The sequence below is a fragment of the Amaranthus tricolor genome, chromosome 2 (assembly GCF_026212465.1).
Source record: "Amaranthus tricolor cultivar Red isolate AtriRed21 chromosome 2, ASM2621246v1, whole genome shotgun sequence".
NCBI classification, from domain to species: domain Eukaryota; kingdom Viridiplantae; phylum Streptophyta; class Magnoliopsida; order Caryophyllales; family Amaranthaceae; genus Amaranthus; species Amaranthus tricolor.
The window spans coordinates 15,695,411-15,717,906 of NC_080048.1; the positions used below are offsets into that span (position 1 = coordinate 15,695,411).

At 34.3% G+C, this 22,496-nt stretch overlaps 1 protein-coding gene across 5 annotated transcripts in view; it reads right to left on the bottom strand.

Annotated features, from left to right (window-relative positions):
• Positions 1 to 860: 860 nt before the first annotated feature.
• The window catches only part of LOC130805036 (uncharacterized), a 30,217-nt gene continuing 8,581 nt past the window's right edge, over positions 861 to 22,496 (bottom strand). For 2 of the 5 annotated variants that reach the window (XM_057669633.1, XM_057669635.1), the window contains 17 exons: positions 19,135 to 19,265; positions 17,262 to 17,332; positions 16,940 to 17,134; positions 16,448 to 16,486; positions 16,113 to 16,217; positions 15,329 to 15,418; positions 14,509 to 14,584; positions 13,621 to 13,717; positions 13,436 to 13,505; positions 13,175 to 13,351; positions 12,965 to 13,087; positions 8,661 to 8,744; positions 5,636 to 5,820; positions 3,781 to 3,919; positions 3,639 to 3,698; positions 2,106 to 2,177; positions 861 to 1,893 (listed from right to left, as the gene is read on the bottom strand). In XM_057669633.1, coding sequence (XP_057525616.1) covers positions 1,786 to 1,893; positions 2,106 to 2,177; positions 3,639 to 3,698; positions 3,781 to 3,919; positions 5,636 to 5,820; positions 8,661 to 8,744; positions 12,965 to 13,087; positions 13,175 to 13,351; positions 13,436 to 13,505; positions 13,621 to 13,717; positions 14,509 to 14,584; positions 15,329 to 15,418; positions 16,113 to 16,217; positions 16,448 to 16,486; positions 16,940 to 17,134; positions 17,262 to 17,332; positions 19,135 to 19,265 — 1,822 coding nt within the window. In that variant the 3' untranslated portion in view covers positions 861 to 1,785. The remainder of the gene's footprint in view (positions 1,894 to 2,105; positions 2,178 to 3,638; positions 3,699 to 3,780; positions 3,920 to 5,635; positions 5,821 to 8,660; positions 8,745 to 12,964; positions 13,088 to 13,174; positions 13,352 to 13,435; positions 13,506 to 13,620; positions 13,718 to 14,508; positions 14,585 to 15,328; positions 15,419 to 16,112; positions 16,218 to 16,447; positions 16,487 to 16,939; positions 17,135 to 17,261; positions 17,333 to 19,134; positions 19,266 to 22,496) is intronic. The other 3 variants (XM_057669637.1, XM_057669636.1, XM_057669634.1) reach the window with 2 other exon arrangements.

The window sequence follows — 22,496 nt, forward strand, 5'->3', positions numbered from 1 at the left end:
AGATTGTTAAACCAAGTGTCAATAATCTTAATAATGACGTTAACTTTAAACATATAGTCGAACATGCTTTGTCTTGTACTTTAGAGAGGGTCGATAAAGATGTGTCGAATATGGGTGGTTTAAGGTTTGGAACGGTTAATGAGAGTTGTTTGATCGAAGCAACAAGAAGAGGAACAGGCTGTGTGTGGCTCGACAAGCCGCTCGATCGAGTGAGGGCTCGCTCGACCGGTCGAGCGGGGGTGGCTCGGTCGAGCAACTTGTCGAGCAAGATGTGCAGATTAGGTCAGTAGCTTCTCTGGAAGCTCGCTCGACCGAGCGAGGTAGTGGCTCGGGTCGAGCGGAAGATCAGAAGACTACATTGGATTCTGTTTTGGTCAGAATTCCTGTGTAGACATTGAATAAGAGCATTACTTCTTGGTTTAATGTAATGTTTATTGTGATGTTTATTACTATGGTTAATTGTCATAGTTAATTAGGATGTTAATTGTGAGTTTATGGTGATTTATGAGGGAATACTAAGGGTGATGAATGCCTTGCCTATAAATAGGATTCATCACCCATAGTAACATACACCAAAAACGCACATATTGTTGAGAGGGCTATTGCATTGTTAGAAACTTGAGAGTGTTCTTACTTTGCTTTAGTATTTGTGATCTTGAGAGATTGTTCTCAAGATAAGGGAGTTTATTATACTTGTAATTGTTGAATTCATTATAATAAACTACATTTGAGGGGCAGGTATTCAAGATACCTCGTAAACACTTGTGTTCATTCTTGCATTATATTCTCATTTGTTTTTCTTTGTTATACCTCTTTGAGTCTTGTGCTTACAGATAAAATACATAAATTAATCGTAAAATACAAGAAAATCAAACCTTTGAAAGGAAATGGGAGAAAGCACAAAGTTCAAGACTACTTAAAACATGGGGAATTTCAATACATCAAACCAAAAGAATTTGATCTCAAAATGACAAAAATGAAGAGTAGATGAATAATGAGTTCATAAAATGATTTGTAGAAAATAACTTCATAGATGAAAGAATGCTCTAGAGAAAGATGAAGGAACACAATCAGCTTAATTACCGTAAATAACAACTCAAATGTAGAACAATGAGAATTCTATGCATTCCATCCAGATTCAAGGACAAAAAATAAGGGTACATTTTCTAACAATGTAAAGTTATGGGTTAAACAAGTCAAATTATAGGATGAAATTAAAAAAAAAATTATGACAAAAACAAATGGAACATAAAATGGCAAATGAAAACAACTTTAAGATTCGGAAGGAGTAATTGTCTAGCCATTGCCAAAATAGTATTCAAGTAGAAGCATACAAGCTTATGCAAAGTGCAGAAGACAAAACTGGATCAAAATAATAGATTAAACTTTTGTCGTGCATGTGTTGATCGTTTCCATCAAAATCACCCTTCCCACGAACACGAAGAGTCTCTTCCAGACCAAAGCCCATCTTAAAACTTCATTTTTAGTAGACACCTATTTATAAGTCACATATCCGGCCTATGGAAAACTTGTTGGCTGTAAATACATCATGCAATAGCTGTTTTCTCCATGAGAGTAGGAAAGAAGAGGCTGTGCTTTTCTTGTCTAAGGTACACAGAGCATAGCAGACCCCAGCTATCTTGGGCCGCAACTCGTTTCAAGTGTGTCCCTTTCCTTTTGCATTACTTTATTCATGCACATTACTCAATTTTCATCTTTATGGGGCACCACTGTACAGTCGGCTCCAGGAAAAGGCGATAATAACGATATTACAGGTTAACTGCTTTAGAAACCAAATGGTGATTTTTTCCGGGTTCCACCTTCTCCATACTGTTCATTCCACTTTCGCAGCTCATTCATGCTGGCTGCATCATAGGCAACTGAAGGACCTACCTGCAAAATCATAATTGGAAACTGATGACAAGTTCTGACCGGAATATTATTTCTTACTCCAAAAACAAAGAGGCAGGAAATACGTACAAATCCATCAGCAAGTTAAAAAAAATTAAGTTCATAAGAACCAAAATTATATGAGCTTTATAACCGCATAACTACAAAAAAGCTAAAATAACTTTCTACAAAGCTAAAAATTAGGAGGAATTTACCTTGGATTTTGACTGAATAAAATCCTCCAAACAAAGTGGACGTAGTACAGAAGATGTATCATTCTTACCAACCTGTCAGGAAAAGCAAACACACTTAAAAGCTATAAAAAATTATTGAATATCTATGTATGATTTGGGAACATTTAAAAGACACACAAGGCCATTCTAGCTTTATTTCGTTATATATATATATATATATATATATATATATATATATATATATATATATATATATATATATATATATATATAATACACTTCATGTTAATCAGGATGACTTAATCTCATTGTGACAGGCGCTAAAGATTTTTGATACAAAATTTTTAGTATATCCAATGTACCACATCACACAAGATACGTGGTACATCAGTGCAATTACATACTGCCAAATGTTAATTTATGTCTGTCAACTTTTCCTTCCATTCTTCTTCCCCTTATGTAACACCATGCATATTCATATTTTAAAATTTTGCAGCAGCAGCACCATTACCACGGCAATCTTCTTCTTCCTCCTATCATTTTTCTTCTCTACATTTCCTTAAAAGAAACATCATCATCTACTCATCATCCACTTTAAGAAACATTTTGATGGCCTTCAAAATACCTTTTCCCTACTATTACTATTTCATGTAGATGATGGCTTCAAATTGTTTAGTTTGACTCAGCAGTTTGGTCTCCTTTGAAAATTCAATTCTAGAGGACATTTAATGAAACAGTTTAGAGAAGGTGACCATTATTGTGCTCAATTGATGAATTGCTTTCTTTAAATACACATTGAATTTACTTTTGAATTTTTTTGTTGGTTCAATGTTGGGTTTTGATGAATTCTTGATATTGTACAATTATTTTAATGTCATTCATTAGATCATCATGAGGCAGGGAACTATCTGATGAGAAAGCTTTTTTGAAAAGTGGAAACCGCCATAATTCTTTTTTATTAGGTTCTAGTTTACAATCGATTATCATTACCCAATTTCAATTCGATTATCATACGAATTATGTTCTTTGAGTTTTTTTCTTCTCAATATCTTTTCTTATCTTGTCCCCATTACTATATACTCCTCAAGCCTCATAGCATTTATTACAACAATAAAGTTCGAGCAAACTAAGAGAAGATATGTGAATGAGATAAAAAGATAAATTAAACATGAAAGAGTATAAAGATAGTGGTGGACTGATGGTGTTAGTGCTTGGCGGTGGTGGTGTGCTTGTACATATGAAAAGAAAAAATGGAGCCTAATGTTGACTGGAAAGGGAATTATATGACGAAGTAGAGATGGACAGACATGTGGCATTAAATTATTATATTTTTGATAGATGTACCATGTCTTGCTGCTGACGTGGTACAATGGATAAATTTGTGGATTTTAGATAGATTGAATTATTGCCAAAGTTCATTACTAAATCCAAGGATCCTGAAAAAAATCCAAGCACAGTCCCCCTCCATCCCCAAAAATACAGCCACACATACACAGACACAAAAAGACCTATGTTGCAAGACTGGTGTTAAGATCAATCAATAAATGAAAATACCTTATTCTCTACTTCCAGAAGTTCCTGCACAGGTCTATATGCTGCAGAAATGCAAAGGTTCTGAAAAACAGAGAAAAATTGTGTTAATAAATCTGCAAAAAGTATAATGCCACAAACATGAGGTCAAAAAATGTAAAGATACCTTTAAATCGCTCCCAGAGTATCCTTCTGTTGCATTTGCTAGTTCATCATATTGAAAATTAGGCTCAAGATTCTCTTGCGCGAGAAATATTTTCAAAATTTTCATCCTATTTTCTATGTCTGGCAGGTCCACATATATCCTAAACAGAAAACAGGAATATCAGGATCCTAGAAAACCCACTTTCAATACTCTTTTTTTCGCATCCTTTTGAACTTCCAAATAAAATTTAAAGCAAAAAACTATCTACAGAGAAGCCAAACAAACTTCCATAAATTTCTCCAATGAACGACATTGACAATGAGCATTGAAAAGGAACCAAAATAATAAGTCAGAGGAACCAGCATAACTTGTCTAACAGCCAGTCTCCTGAGAGACCGTCTCTGAGAGATGTCTATAAGGCCCAACCCATTAAAGCTTAATGCCTACTCTTAATCTACAATTTTTTTTATGGGCCAGTCCAATTAGAGATTGTCTCTCAAAGACACTGTCTCTCACAAGAATTTGTGCTTGTCTAAATCTATAAACAATTTGGATCATTACAAAAATTATTGATTTACGTACCAACATGCATAATGAAATTTTTTCAAATGTTTTTTAATTCTACTACGACAGAGTCAGTGGGGGGTTTTTCTTTCCAAACCTTTCCAAGATTATTTTTCGAGAAACTATAAATTGATATTCAAAATCCAAATAAACCATTTTGGTTTTTTTCAACTATATTGGTGACACACGTAGTATCTTCTCATCCCCTTAGACAACAACAAAACAATGCCAGAGCCTTACAAAATATTGGAGTCGTCTACATGAACAAATATATCAGTTCCAATTATCGGTGTTCAACGGGGCGGATCAACCGAACGGGTCAAGAGTCGGGTCACACTAACGGATCATTAGCGGGTCGGGTCAATAACGGGGCGGGTCATTAATAGGCCTTGGTGTAAAGGGTCGAGTCGGGTCGGATCGGATAATTATAATTTATTGTGGAAAAATTTAACTCTTTTTTTATGTATTTTTAAGTGATTATTATATATATATAAGTGGATCGACCCAACCGGTCATAAAGTAAAATAAAAAAAAAAACTATTTTATTAACTTTTTAAAAACGGGTCAAAGTGGGTCTTAGTTAAACGGTCTCTGACCCGCCCAGACCCGTTTAACATTTGACATGACCCGAACCGACCCGGCCCATTTAAATTTTCACCCAACCCAGCCCATTGAACACCTCTAATTCCAATGATCATACACATGGATTCTTCTTCTCCATTAATCCGGATTTTCTACCATCTCAATTTGTAGGCCTAAATCCTTCATACCCTTTTTAGCTCATGTCCTTCAAGTCATATTTTATCTTCCTCGCCCTCTTTTTAAGTAACTGAGCTCTAACTTGCTATCTTCCTTACCTGTTTGCTATCACCAACCATCTTAAACAACTATCTTTCATCTTTTCATCAATATTTGCAGCTTCTAAACCATTTCTAATATCTTTTTTCAAATTCTATCCCCCAAGGCCCCAAGATATGCTCACTCGTCCATCATTGGCAATTATACTACTTCCAAATATTTACTTTGATTCTTTCTAAAAGCCCAACATTTTGATCCATATAGTAGTGTTACCGAATGGTTGTATATCGGTCACGATTCGGTAACTATTAGGTTCAAGTATTCTTGGCTAATGGTTGTATATCGGTCACGATTGGGGTTAATTTTTCTCATTTTCGTTTATCATCCGGCTGATGTGCATAAATTCCCCATCATAAAAATGGCCTTGCAACCTCAAACAAATTGAATGTCGAAAGAGTTAAGAATTGTCCTTTGAAAAAGCAACCTGGTAATGAGCAAAAAAATATATTCTTACCTTCGTGGCAAACGACGAATAACAGCATCGTCAAGGTCAAATGGGCGATTTGTAGCACCAAGGATAAGGATTCTTTGGCTGTCCTTCGTCCTTAACCCATCCCAAGCTGCCATAAATTCATTACGCATTCTTCTAGTTGCTTCATGTTCAAAGGCACCACCACGAGCTCCAAGCAGACTATCAACCTACAAAAAATAATAAGGCCTTCTATATTACACAGAACACAGGTCAAGAACTCAGCTTCTGGCAGAAAGCAACACTTTCAAATTTCAAATAGTATTACGAGAAATGAGAAAAATATGACATCATAAAGCTGTATGGGGAACGCTACCGATGGTGAACACTATAGGAATGTGCTACGGACTGGGAAAGAGAAGATAAAACAGAAAGTTTAGAAGAGGAGAAGAATGAAGGTTGTATTAGAAAAGATAAGAAAGATTACAATAACTGATTTTCGAGTGTCAGTCACTCCTGCCTTAAAGTATTTCTTACACTGCATTTCCTACTGCATTACAAATAAAAACTACTATTTATAAAGCTAGATTTCCATATTGCCACATCATATAAAATCTAAGAGATTCATAACAAATTCTACCCTCCTATTTTATTCCCTTCATTCTGTTATAACAGCCTTGCCACGTCACTCTGGGTTTGTTGCCACTCCCTTTGCTGCTTCATTTTTCTTCCTTCTTTGATAACTAATTCATATTCTCTCGTTGCTAAAGGGCATAGCAGAATGTGTATCAAATAAATCAGCATTATCAAACTATCTGGTCTCCAATGTCACAATTTCATTGGAGCTAAAGAAGCATAGGTCTTTGATTTTGATTATAATGGATTGGAGTAAAATGGCTCACCAATAACCGTATCTCATCACTTCTTATTTAGGTGATACTGTAAATGGTGTTTGTAATCAAGAAAATTATAACATGGCTTATTGGGAAACAGAATTTACATATGTTGGGGGTAAAGAGAAAGTAACAATTTGGAGACTTTTATCATCAAAATTTCATGTTTGCTATCGTCAAATGTATGAAACTATATCAAATTTCAGGGGTGCTTCGTGCATTTTGGATATTGTAATGATACGCGATATTTTCTTAAAATCACATGGGTAGGTAACTCAGGAAAATCCACCTCCTACCTCATACATTTTGGAAACTGTTAAGGGTATGTGATGTTTAATTTAAAACCACAGGGGTAACTCAGGATTATCCCTGCCCCTCACCCCCATCCAAACACAACAAAACCACAAGGCTTGGTAAGCCTGTAGGATAAAGTACATGATCTGATTGCAGTGAATTTCTCCCTCGCTCTCTCCCTCTCCCCCCACACAACAAGCATCTTATTTGCCTCTGAATACACTAATATACTCACATAACTAAGGCCACCAAAATCCCTGTGCTTCAGAGCTCCAATGGTTCTTTTTTTCATTAAGAAAGATCTCCATAGATTCATAGTCATGTCTCAATTACAGATCTAGGATATTTGATCTAAACTTCTTAAATCTAAACATTAGAACTGAAATCTAAACATTTGATCTTAACTAAGGCCACCTAAATCCATATTTCTTTTGTAAAGTTATCAAACTGAAAGAGTTTCATGGAACAAAACAATCAAAATTTGAGTCTCCGGCATCAAACAAACTAGATCACGACCCTTGAAATCTCTATCATATATTTCGAGCTTTTCAGGAAGAGTACTTTTGGGGGTCCAAATCACTGTTCTGTTATCAATATAATAATTTTTTATAGTCAAAATTAATGTTTCGTTCTCGATCAAATAGTTATTTTAGGGGATAATCATGTCTGTGATATCATACTTTTTTTTAAATGATGTCTGTAATATCATACATTATATCATTTTAGTTGCAACATGGTCTCATTTCCTCTTGAAAAATGTAGAGTCAATGTTGCAAGTAACCAGAGAAGTACAAACACAAAACCAAAAAAAATAAATGTATCCAAGAACGCCGACATAAAATTTAATGGCTACTTCATTTCTAATTGATGCTTTCCATTATTCTACCGAAGAATTATGTACACATCGAAAAGTATGGGGAGAAAGGAAAAAGTATTTAATAAGTAGAGAGAGTGTCAAAAAGGCACGTCAATAGATGGGATATAAGATGAATGTAAATATCAATTGGAAACAGACCAAAATGGAATGTGCAAGCATCTTTTAGAAACAGGGAGAATAGAATGTATTTAAGATGCGCACCAAATTCCACTCAGAAATGATTGTCACAGTTCTGCTATGTGAGCAAGAAATGCGTCAGTAAAATGAAAAACCACTATCAATCGAGAAAAAGCATAGTGACGACATTTGTCTTTTACAAGAACTGGAACCAATTTAAATGCAAGAACAGAATCTTGCAGAAATGCTGAGGTAACATCACCCGAAGCGTTGCTTCCTCTTCACATGAAAATTATCAAATCTGCAATTATAGCAAGAGAAAGCCAAAAGGGGGCTAAAAACAGGTTATGCACGAAAAAGACTTGCCCTACATATGCCCCTTTTAAAGATCTAAACAGTAATTTAAGACTGGTTTTTACAAAAAGCTACAGGATCTCGAGTGTATCTTGTATTCCCTGCAATGTTGTGCATCTCTTGTCACTGCAAACAATAGATATTCTTTTCCGCTTACAGAACCTGAGTATTCCCTCACAACCAATTACACATGCAACAGAATTTTCATTCACAAAAGTAGATTGCCCTCTGCAAGCTTATACTTGAAAGCAAAAGACATGCTGAAATCATTACATATACAGCTTCTCCTCACATTTCAAATCATCAAAAACTCTACTATAATCACCTACCATCAGTAAAGATAATTAACAACTAAAATAGTGGTGATAAATTGGTATATAATATAAGCTTAGTGTCAAAGAATCTAATAAAAAAATATCAGACTTTCAAGTTGCTCCATAGTTGTCCTAAAAAAATTTCAAAACATTCTTTATAAATGCAGAGTTATACTGGAGCATTTAAAAGTTAAAACCATCATGAGGAAAATATATATTACCTCATCAACAAATATAATGACCGGTGCAAGCTTACTAGCGAAGGAAAAAAGGGCCTTAGTGAGCTTTTCAGCATCTCCAAACCACTGCCAAAAAAGGGAAGATAATAAGATATACGAGCAGCAATAAAAAAAAAAAAAAAAAAAAAAAAAAAAAAAAAAAAAAAAAAAACTTTCATTTGAATACCAATGCAGAAAAAAAAGTAAAAAAACCCTAACAAGCAATGACACATGCAATATATTTTAGAAGTATACTTCCTCGAAAAAGCATGATTATGATGCTCCACTTCACATAAATAGGTTCCAGCAAAAAATTCATATATCGTATAAAAACAAACATCTACATCAATTCCTAAATCAGGAAAATATGTTAGCACACACATTTACATGCCACAAGATAACCTAAGAGCCCCTACGTATGCCTTCGTCAACTGAGAAAATGTCATAAGTCACACGGCAAATCATCTCCGCCATTACTATGTACTCCCATAACACCCAATAACTCCATAAGTGTATCCCATCATCAGCTCCAACATGGGGACAAGACCGACAATCCCTCCTCTTCCCCAAATTCCCTCGGTTGCAGCCACCACAATATCAAAGAGTACAAGTAAAACTACTCTAAAATACTCTGAAATTTAGAAAATAATTAGATTCAATGATTTTAGAATGAAAAGATTGTCAGAAACTACTTACAAAAAGTAATTGTTTGGTCAAAAATTAACTACAGTAATTTTTTGTCAAAACACTGCCTAGAAAAACTTTTATGTTTGTAAAATACAGAAAACTTACAAAAATGATTTTTACATGTGCTAATCGTGTGACTTTTAATTTTCAGATTCAACCTTTATGTAAATCTTGATTTTTTTTGATAAAGATAACTTATATTAATTGGGAAAAACCGACAAATGTACTGATTAGGGATGAGAAGTCCCAAATGAGAACATCTAAAATCCACATTACAATTTTTCAATTACTCCTACAAAGATAATTAATAGTACCAGCTCAAAAAGACCATTTACTTTAGCCCATAGCAACACCAAGAATTTAGCTTTCTCCCATATGATTTCCAATGGAAGGAAACGGTCATTAAATATTCATCTAATTTCTCTCCAACCAAGCTGGCCAAAAAACTGCATAGCAGCAGCATCTCCACAACCATTTGAGCTCCCTCTAATTTCCAAAGCCCGATGATTAAAGAATATACCATCCCGAATCTTCCTCTAAGAAACCCAATGATCTCCACTTGTCATAAAAACTCAGCCCCATAGTTCTCTTGTGAGGCTACAATGCAAAAAAAGATCATCACTATCCTCACCATCTACCAAGCCCATAACAAAACTATGCTGGCTCAATGCTTTGTTATCTCTTACATTTTGAAGATTCTCCATAATATTGAGTTTTCCTTAAACCACCAAACACACAAAAGGGCACCAATGCAGTCCCTCCCAATCTCTTCAACATCCTTAAAAATTCGGCCATATTCGCTCTCCAATTCACCAATGAAGTTTTTCTTCTTCCTATCATTCAAAACCTTAAAGAAAAGTCTAGTTTACGTCACTACCCTTTGCCCATCTCCATTTCAATTTCTGTTGCCTTCTTTTATCTTCTAGTAGGTTCAAGTGATCCAATTTATTTTTCCATCCTTCCCTCTCAGCAACCTCCTCCTGTGACACATAGTTCTCCCTCTCTTTATAATTCACTTCAAAAAATTTTCCTTGTAGATTTTCCTTTTTCCAACAAAGTCCCCAAATACTTACCATTTGCATACTTTCTACTTACCCTTCAATAATCTGACTTGTCCTAATAATTTAAACCCCTCCCATCCATTCTCTAATACATTCCACCAGTTTATTGCTTATGTCTTAGATATGTCTAAAAAAAAATAACCTGTCCCTAGGTCTCGAAGACCCATATACCACTGAAATCCAAAAAGATAATTTCCCTGTAATGTCAAAGAGCCTCAAAACAAACAATAAACCCACAATATCTTCCTTGCCAGACGCCATTCTGAAGTCCCAAATAATTAAAATGCCCTGATGTACCGTTCGCTGGCAAATGAAACCAATTATTCTATCTATCTTCCCAACTTGATCCAACATCGAAAGAAGTAAACTCGCTCAATTTTGTTTCCAGCAACATTACAATATCAATTATCATTCATGACACTCGTACTCTTTTGGGAAAAATTCATCTTTTGATTTCTTCTCTAGGCCTAATTCACATGCAGACACCACAACCTTTTTTGGTCTCCAAGTTTGTTTTGTATATTCATTCCAGTTTCTCAAATAAGGTTTCATAAATTGGGTGCTGCTTTATTTTTCCTTTTTGACATTAATTTTCTCTCTGTTTGGGTAACAGCCCATTCAATAGAATTTTCTATTCATATTTTAAAAGGCACATAGAAAGGCCATACTAAATAAAAAGATCTAATATAAAAAGAACATTTGTTAGTGTACAATAATAAGGAATAAAGAAGGCTAACTCAATAGGACTAACTCTTAAGAGAAGAGAAAAAAGTTTTGATGACCAAATCATGAAGATGAGGCCATTGCTGAATTGACGAAATTCTTTGTTTTAGAGAGAAATAACAAAATTTTCATTGTACATCTTCAATCATTCATGGATCTTATCATCTTTAATTTACCCAATTTCACGAGCAAATATAATTCATAAAAGGAAGAGAAAAAAAGGGAGAACTGAGAAGGTAATTAAACAAAGAAAATGGACACTTTGTATTGTTTTCATCCAACATCTCTATTAAAACTCAACTCCAATTTCATGGATAGACGTGTAATCTTTATGCTTTTCTCGCTACCCATTCTAATCTAACTAATTATTGGGTTTGGGATGTTACATCGTCTGTTACCCTTGGTTTCTATTAGATGTCGACAAGACTATTTTGCAATGTTTCCTCCAATTACAAGGACAAACTCAATTCAACTTTCGATTTCTCTTCATCTTACACTGCAAATGCATCTCTTCATGTATTTTCTACTACGTATTTCTCTATTTGTTACCAAACAATAATTAAAACTATTATGCATTACCTTTAGTGTTGATAATTGGCGTCCCAATTATGATAAAGTTGAGAGTGGAGTTGTAGTGAACATTTTAGAAGAACATCGGGGTATAGAAATAAAACATTTGCCAAGTTTTATAAAGTTCTTTTCTTTTCTTTCCATTAATTAGAACTTCAAAGTGCTAATTAATTTCCGTTTTGGTACTATTTGTGTCCAATACTCATCAAATTGCTTCTCTTTCAATTACAGAGTTGAGCTGCACACAATTACTTATTTCTCCTTCACTCCAACGCATGGAAATGGTCATGAACTTGTTTTTCTTTCATTTTTAGCATCAAACCATTTTCCTTAATTTCCTCCTCCTTCCATTCCAACACATCACAGTGCTCCTTTATTTGCTTCTTATTCAACTCTAAAATCTTACTTTACTCCTTTTCTTTCAATTTCACTGATCTACTAGTAGAACAGTAGTACCAATGGCCAAAAAAAGAGATCATTAATGGCAGCAAGGACGATGAAAGATGCTTGGTCACAGAAAGTGAACTCGAAGGGAAGGATTAGTTAAAAATAAAAATAGAATAAAAGGCAAGGATTGATTAACAACATTTCATTCAACAATATTTTCTAGTGACAGTCAACGCTAACTTAACATCAAATGTATGATTTTCGTTGGTAGTATTTGACAAAGAAACGGATTTTTCTGGGTAGTTTTTGACATTTTCATACTGTCGGAGGTCGTTTTAAAAAATTCACCTTGTATAGGTAGTTTTAACATTTTTTTAAGATAAGCAATCATCTTCAGACCTCTAGTTTTTATATAGAACTATTTCAGCTCCTAACATTAACTAAATTAAAGACAGAAAAAACCAACTGATATGAATGCTATACATTAGTTTGATGAACATTCTTTTTAATAAGGTTTAATGTATATTCCATAGTTTGAGGTCAATTATTTGGAATTTTGGATATCTTCTGTTATATCATTCTATTTTTTGATCATCATCTTGATATTATTGCCTAGTTTGTGGTTCAACCATAAGGATATCTCCTCTTATTTCATAAGTTAATTTTAAGCTGGTAAAAAAGAGTAGGAGATAGATGGACAAAAATGGAACTGTTATATCCAAAATCTGCATACAAACAGAGCAGAATGCGATGTAAAGAAGCTGAAAACCAGCATATCAACAAGACTACATGTTGTACTCATGGCAACAAGAAAATGAAAGAAGTAAGACTCATCATTTTCACAGAATTTTCTAGTCTGTATAAAAAAACTGTTAATACCTTTGATGTCAGAGTTGTGCCAGTAATGCTAATAAAATTTGCCCCTGCTTCAGTCGCAAGTGCTTTGGCAAGAAGGGTTTTGCCAGTTCCTGGAGGTCCAAACAGCAGAATCCCTTTGCAAGGCTGATAACAACTTCTGAGTATTACAAAATGTATAAAATTTTGTATACATCAAAACAACTCAATAACTATTGGATAAAAAAGTAGTACCCGAAGCAAATTTCCATGAGAAAAAAGCTCTGGCCTTCTCATGGGAAGAATAACCAGCTCATTTAGTGCCTTCTTTACATCTTCAAGAGCACCAACATCGTCAAATCGGACACCAATTTCACCAGGAGGAACTACTGCTGGGACAAAATTATTCTCATACTCATCCTTGGCAAGGTTCTGTCAGATTAAAAAATTAACACAAAAGCTAAATACAACAGAGAACATGGGAATAATTAAATCCATAGTTAAACCAAAATATACCTTTAAAGTTTGCGAAGGCCTTTTTGTTATTGTTTCCTGCTCCTTCAACCTCGAAATTGCAACCTCCAAGCTGTACCCAAAAACGAGCACATGAAAAAGGAGAGTTAGATAGAGGCAATCTAAATTCTAAATAAAACAAAATTCAGAATGGTGCATTATACAGACATAGATAAAGCACGATATACCTTGCACGAGGCAGGTTGAGTCTATCCCCTTTGATCGAAGGAAGAAAGCAAGATGCTAAGTAGTGATTTTTGGCCCATCCAACAACTTTCTCCGCCTCTGTTACCGAGGGTTGAGGAAGCAATCAGTTAAAAAAAAAACCCTCAAAAATTGCATGAGTACAAAAGATATAAGGACGCACAACTGCACTCTTGAAAGTGAAAAAAAAAACAAAAAAAAAAAAAAGAAAACTGGGACTTCAAAATAGGTACCTCACCTTTAATGTTTACTTATTACGCCCTCCATCCCCATTAGATTGACACACTCTGGGAGGATTATGTTTTAAATTTGTAGTTGGAGAATGAAACAATTAAACAAGGGTGTAGAAGAGATGAAAAAAGAAAATGGGTTTGTGGATGAGATTACAAGAATGTGGGACCACAATCAAAAGAAATGGGAAGAATCAAAATGAAAAGTATGTCAAACTCATGGGCATGGAGGGAGCATTTTACCAGAATTTCTAGAGAACTACCATTGACAAAGATTATTTACAACATCTAATAGAGTAGGATAAAAAAGCCTAACCATTGAAACTAGTAGCATGCATTAGCTTCCTAGATTTATGCATATTGTCTTCTTCTTACAAACTTTGTTGCACTTAGAAGAATCCAAAGGATAAAAAAGAATTATTAATTTCAAGTATAGTTCATCTAGAATTATTAATTTTTGTACTATTTGATGAACTGGAGCCAACCCTAATGTTTTTAGCCCCCATCCCTAGAATCTAAAATAGAAGAGCAAAAAGTCAATGTGGAAAGAGGGAGTAACAAATTGTGGCTTAAGTCAATAAGAAATCAAAGGATGCAGAAAACCAGCACTAAATTTGACAGTCAATCCTACTCGGTACTTACTTCGTTTTGACAAAACCACACCATCAGTATCAACCTGCAGTAACTCCAAACAAGAAAGCTCATGTTCTACAAGGACCTGCACATGATAAACGTGAAACCACCTTTCTGGTCAATGTAATCATAATGCTTTCCAGCTCACTGCTACGAGCAGAAATCCACATTGAGTACCTCTATACAAAGCGCGAAACTTAGCCTTGTACAACATTTCGAAACGCTCGTACAAAAAAAACGTACGGAAATGGGATTTGGAATAGTTTATTGATGTTTCTCATTTGCATCAAGATTAAAAAACATGTCTTTCTTTTTTTTTTCTTTTGCAATCATGGTGATATCACGATCTACTTTTTAATATATTTGCTACTTATGATTAATGTTTTCGGACAACATCATGACCCTATCTTAACTTTTATTGGATCAATATCATTTCCTAAGTTTTCAACTTGATAAATTAACATTTCTCATTCGTTTCTCGTATTGAATAGATTTTGTTTTGTGTAACATTGCCTCTAAGCTCTATGTATATGTAATGAACAGTGATCATAGTTCAGAATATTTTATTTCAATAACTTCACTCATCTCCTAATATAGGTTGGAGATCATGTTCTACACAAATATTTCTCCACTGAATAGCATTACCTTACACCAAAGTGAATTCAAGATGGAAAATACAACCATACATAGCTAAACTACACACTTATGACAACAAATAACCAGAGTAGATCATGTGACAAAAAAGAGGTCCACATTTTGAATTACACCTTAATCAGATGAGAGGCTATATTTAAATCAAAACAAAAAAAGGTACACAAGTGTTCTATACCTTACGTAGTTCATTCAGATTGCTGCGTGAAATCACTATTCTCCGGTCTTCTTCAAGCTGTTTATTGAAGCAACGAAGTTGCTCTTCTTCCTGGCATGTGGAGAAAAGAGGATCAGAACAGAAAACAAACTTCAAGACCTTAATGATACAGGAGGTAGTCAAATTAGGCAAGCGAACAGAGAAAAGCTAAAAGTAAATACTTCCAGCACATCGAGGGAAATAGATTTTTTTATAGCTGATATCAGTAATGCTGGGTATGAAATAGAAGCCAAGTCATTCACACCATATAGATTACACCAGAACATCTGTTACAGACCGTTATTAGGTGCAAGGGAACTTCAAGAACAAATGCTAGTCAGTAGTCATTACGATATTCTGAGCATTTACACCTAACACAAAACAAGATCTAGAATAGATGTTTCATTTTTTAAAAATGTCTTCCAAACTTTTGAATTAGAATGGAAAACTAAAATTTATCAAGAATTACATCCAATATTTGTCTAAATCAATTATGACAAGAGCTACACTTTTTTTAATATTGAGAGAGGTCGAAAGGAATTAGAATAATTGATTCAATAGATAAGTATCAAAAAACCTAGTACAGGGAGAAATTGCTAAAAGAAAAGACATCATTCTGATACATATGTTCAAACTCCTACTCATTTCAGGTCTCTTGTACAAATTATTTTATATGGTTAATGAAATATAGGCAATATAGACACAGAGAAGCTACAGGATTCTAGAAAAAAAAGTAGCATTTCCATTTACAAGTTAATGAAGTCACCTTTGGAAAATGTATGCACATCACATTAGGGAAAAGCTTATATAAATCAGTGCCACAAGATGTCTTGTTTGATTTAAGTCCTGTCAGTCTTCTCAACGAAAGAGGCTGGCAAATAGAGGACAACCATTAGGAGCAAAGCAGTGAATAACAGGAAGAACACAGCTTATTTATGAACTAAGAAGCTTAAAACAACGCTCATACAGAGACCGACTACGATTGAAGTTAAAGCTCCAAATTAAATCTAGATTTGTATGATGAAATAAAAGGACACACCAAAACAATGTCCATACTCAGTTTCACGAATCCAACTATGTAAAAAGGACCGGAAAAATTACCAGCTTAGCGAGGCGACCAAAATTTGGGAGAATCATTGTCTGTCAAACAACAAAGATTAATCATTTAGCAAGTATGCATATATGATCATAAAATAAGCAGTCTTGTGATCATTATAAAAGATGTTAACAAGTCAAAGTTGAATTTCAACACAATTTTCATACAGCAACTTTAGCAGCAAAACTAGCATCAGATTCTAGAATTCTCACCTAAGTTAGGTTTTTTTTATATGAAGCAAGTTAGTTGAATACTCATCATAAAGAAAATGCATGCTCACCATAAGTTTTCAACGTAAATGTTATCAAGACTTAATTTGAGACATCGCTAACTTTTCCTAGACATCAGTTTATTGAGGCTATTTGTTCTCAATTTAAAACTAAACCCACCTACGCATAATATACAAGTCAATACACATGAAAGAGTGATTAATCAAATAGAATGCACATTGCACAAATGGGAAAAACCGAACACTAACTAATAGATAAGATACATACCAATTTCTGTTTTTCCTTGGAACCAGCATCAACCTTGTTTTGCCCGCAAATCAAAACCAATGGCCCTGATAATCGGTCAAACATTTCCCCAACCTTGTTGATAAACTCAGCACGGTTGGACTTCGAAGCTGCGCGTGACAGCCACAACGAAGAATCTGGAAAGTAAACGATGAGAGGTTGCTGTGACTGTATAACCTGAAAAAACAAGTAAACTTAGTTTAAAATGACAGAGTTAAGAATTTCAGAAGTGATGTCACTAAACTTCTCCCAATGCAAATTTTATTTCACAGAAGTAGGGCTTTATCCAGGATCCTTAACATACTTCACATAAAGCTTCCATAGCAATGTAATAGTCCTCAGCCAGAGCATCAAGGTCACGCTCAATATGTTTCACTGCAAATCAAAGAAAAACCGATTACACACACTTAAGATCAGAGGTCCAATGTTTTAAACAATTGCCAGAGTAGAAGTTATTTTAATATGTAAACATTAACTCCATGCATACAAGAGAAGAAGAAACATAAGAGAAAGAAGACAAATAGAGTAACCCTTTCACTTTCAGCAATGTGACAATTAACTAAAAGCAAGAGAAAGCAAAAGGGAATAAATATACTTCAGAGCAGATGTACACTGTTTTAACAATTGCCAAAGTAGAAGTAACTTTGATACATTTTAATTAACTCCATGCATACAAGAGATAGAAAAAACACGAGATAAAAACAAATTTAGTAACTCTGTCAGCCATACAATGATCAACTAAAACATTAATGAAAACTTACATGTGGAAGAAAGATACCAAAACAATAATCTGTACTTACCGATAAACTAGCTACGGCTAACCACTTTTCTTCCCCTGGTCTTCCTAAAGAGGGAACATGGTTAAAGTACATTCCTTCAACATAAACTGATAGTTTAGTGCCATCTCTTGCTTAGTTAGTGCCCACACCCATGTGCTAAAAGTTCACGCAAAGGTTATGCGGCTTTACAACACAAGAACACCATCCACATATGGATGCAATAGCACCAACCCCTCCCTCAACAAAAATAGTTTACACTGCAGATTGCTTTCCTTTCATAGCTGCAAAGGGAATGATTTTACAGCGCATTGCTTTCCTTACAAAGTAGCAAAGGGAATGATCCCTACTGCAGATAAACAGCAATGCAAGCATTTGGCAATGCCAACAAGCAAAACAAAGAATAAGTCGACCATCTGCGTTCTTTCCGTGCTTAGTTCCCTATTCATTAGTCCTCGCTCCCGTCTAGGCTAGTATTGTGATGTACGCAATCTTACCCTTGTAATAACAAAGAGGTTGAGTGCAAGCTTCATGTGCAACTTCACAAAAAAAAATGTACTCGTGAATTTATGATCCATTTTACTATAATGCATTATTGTTAAAAACCAAAGAACAATATATTTTTGGCCATATTGAGAATGAACATGAAAGAGGCTACAGGTTATTAAATAGCACAAATAATTCAAACTAAACCATACTATAACCTAAAAATATTAGAAAATTCCAACTGTCCCATTCTCAGCATGCCTTGCAAATTGATGAATTTTTTTGGTTGTTGATTGCCTACATGGCAGCTTGATTGACGCATATTAGAATATCCTTGTTTCAATCAAAAATAAATTTTCAAATTTGTTAAAATTTGAGATACAAGCTATAAAAATTATTACACCTTCACAGTTAGTCATGCATCTGATTTTTTTTATTTAAATATTAGTAATAATGTGATATATAAAATATTCTATAACCATTTATTAACATTTGTGCAACAGTTATGTAAATGTAAAGCAAACTAAAACTAGCACGTCCAAGGAATCTAACCAGTTAAATTATAAAAACAATCTTTAATGATAACTATAACTGCACATGGCCATATTCCTACAAAGTCTAGGACGGCTGAGTGCCAGTTACAAAGTAAATCCAAATTCTGATTTCAAGATAAACCTATTGGGACAGAAAGAAAGGAAAAGAATAAATAAACAAGCAAACAAAACAACAGACAAATGACAAAAGGGGATCCGAAAAGAGCCAAATCAGAGTACATCATAAATCCATGTTTGTTGTACATATCTTGTATAGATCTAAGCACACAAAAACAAGATAATTTGCATTCTAAGCTTCATTAGTAACATGAAACACCATTATTATGAAAGGAAAAGCACAGGGATCACTAAAGAGAAGCACCTTGAATCCAGTAAATGGCAGGTTTTTCATCTTGCTTTGTGCCATCCTGCTTACCCCCCTTGTCCAGAATGACAGCTGCACGGTCTTTCTCTACCTCATAAACCTCACCACACTCTCCAGTTGGTATCTCTCTGCATTAAGTAGCCAATTTAGCTACAATATTAACATAATGACAGAAGAAAAATGTAAAATCGAAAAGAAGAAAACCAAATAGATTCGTATATTAAGCATTAAGAGCAACAAAACATTTCATTATGCCAGTGCCAATAAAGTAATTTATGCCTAAAAACATATTTGTTTATCAAGCTATAAGATTCCAAGAGACAATATCGATTATAATCATAGTACAACAATACAATAATGGTCGTTGAACAGATTTGATGGTCAATGCGTTTTATTTTTGGTTCGCGATAAACTAAAAAACCTTTACAATACAGTCACGATAAGGTGGCCATGTTTTTGCACTATGATTATACAATAGAAAAAAAACCAAAAAGTGCCTCAAACACATAATCAAAATCTTATTTCATAAGTATGATAGAGAACTCTAAAGACTGAAATGAAAAACAAAAATAATGACAGTGTCTGTGTCAGCAACCGGAAAGGAAGATAGAAAGTTGGAATTTGAGAATTTACCAAGAACAAAAAAGGAACATCGCAAATAACCTAAAGGTCAAAAGTGAAAAAGGATATGAAAGATCTAGATTTATAGATTTCATGTGCATGGCAACTAGAACAATCGACCCTAATATTTTGGGATTAAGGTTTTAACATTGTTATAAGTTGGATATTTGTTCTTCAGTTTGAGAAAACAAAAACCCTAATACATCATGCTTCTAAAACTTGCACCCTCAAAAATATGGAAGTCTTTCTCCAATAGACCAAGTTACTCTAATGAAACAAAACATTACCTTCATTAAATATCCTCATAAAAGTGATTGGGGTGTGTTTGGTATAGAAATTGCAAGCTATAGGTAACCGAATGGAATATCGTATACGATACTGGTCGTTTGTTTATCTTTAAATTATTTTCAATATCGTTTCTAAAGGGTATTTGATTCCGTTAATCAGTTAACGCTCGAAAATCACTGATAATAAGTTTTGCTTTACACAATTGAAACAAAAGCTTACATTTTTTCTCTTGCACCGGAACTCATTCATAATCTGTAATTTCAACCCTATTTTCCGCATCTCTCTTCTTTCAAAATTCTAGTTTTTTCATCTTTCACAAAAACGATTAGAATGTGCAAGTAATATATGCAGGATTGTAGTGCCGACACCATCTTTTTCTTCTCAAAAACAATAATACTTTCTTCAATTTACCGTTGGGAAGTTTGTATTTCCATACTTTTCTTGTTACAAATTTCAATTTTTCGAATAAAATTGCGGATTACACGTACCATCTTCATGGACCACTTCAATAGGAGAGAGAGAATGAGTTGGTTTAGAGCCCATCCACAACCTTTTTCATTGCCATTACAATTGTTAATTAGAGACCATTGTTTACTCAACTACCTTGGAGTAATTAAATAGGGGAGAGAAAATTGACCATAATTGTAGGTTCGTGATGCTACATATTAAGCACAATTTTTATGACTGTAAAGTTTGCTATTAGAGGAAAGAAAAAGAGTAGATTTTGACCAATTTTGTTATTAGATTCTTCAATTTAACTATTTAGTGAGAGAAAAAAAGAGTACGAAAAATCTGTCAGAAAATGAGGAATTGGGGACACAGAGGATTCGACCAAAAGGCCAACGAATGTGAAGGGTGAGAAGATGATGGGGGTGAGAGAAGATAGTTAAATGATTAATTTGAAGAACATTGAAGCATTCAAGGATTAAGAAAACACCCCCTCTTTATCTATTCTCTTACATTGTTGTATCAAACAACAAATAACTACAACCTTTAGACCTTTGCCCCTCTTTATCATTTCTCTTTCAATTACATTTTCTCTTCCCATAACAAACACCCCCTTATAGTAAAGCAGCCAAAATATATTTTTTAACAAGTCATGCACCTCCTACCCACCATTGTTTGACGCCAATGCTTGGAAAATGTCCATGAACATCTCCAACAATAGACATGGGAATATATGAATGTGCACAATCTAGTTTTTTCTAACAATCCAAAGGATAAGTATGTTGTTAACACTATCCCTTTGCCATCCAAGTTTAAATAAGGATCACCACAAGCTTCACAAGTAGGATAACCCTTGTAGAACTCTCACCAACATGTGTAAGAAATGTGCTATACACATGTTGAAAACAAGCCACCTTTTTTCAATTCCCTCATAAAAAGCATTATTATGGGACTCAAGCGTAAAAACACCAGAGCCCAAAGGTCCACTTTTATTCATGTCAAAGTTAAAATAAGTGTTCCTGCTCAATAAATCCATGTCAGTGAGTGTGTAATGCCACAAACACAGAAAGATGATAAAAATGAAATCTTGATTCTAATCATTACTCTTCAACCAAATATTCCAAAAAATAGCAATAAGATCTATATACATTATAAACCCAAAAAATCCTTTATAACCAATACAACGAGTCTCCAAATTGTCCTGAAAAGAAGCTAAACCAACCAATCGACGTTCTCATGTGAACACTAATTAATTTTTTTGTAACAAGTAGCCACTTTACAAACCAAAACAAAAACAACTATCTTCACAAGCACAACAAATATGGGGCAAAAGCATCTTATTGGTCTACTAATTTAGAGTTTAATGTTAATCCAAGGTAGATACCCAGTAGCCGCCACACACATCTCACCTTTACAAAGAATGACAAGATGAGAAACACTAGAACAAACCTTGCAAAAAGGAACAATCAGGTAGAAAATATTAGGCTAAAGTTCATCATGCACCCAACTTCCACCAAAGCTAAACGCTCCTGAAATATAAGTTCCTAAGAGAACTACCCAATGAATCCACCTAAACTCAGAATTAAAACAAGAAAAGCATGGAGATGCCGAAAAAAATTGCAAAACGATATATTTCCAGCCCAACATCTTCTTGCCAAACAATTCCCCCTCAACTTCCATGTATCTTATCAAAGGAAAAAAAAAAAGATTCCTGTTTGATAAATTTCAGATAACTTAAGTAGACGGAGTCTTATGGAATAGAAAGTGGTCCAATCTTGTGGCAACCACCAGGGCAATAATCCTAACATGGAATATTCATGACACCAAGATTCCAAAAATAGCATAAATTCTTAAAGGATCATTAAGCACCATCAACTTCGAAGGTGATCTTTTCTATCCTCCCAAGCACAATCAGAAAAATTTTCCATACCATCTTCAAGTATATGGAGTACAAAATGTAACCAAGCCCAATGACAACCTGCTATTGACCCATTTTTTAAAAA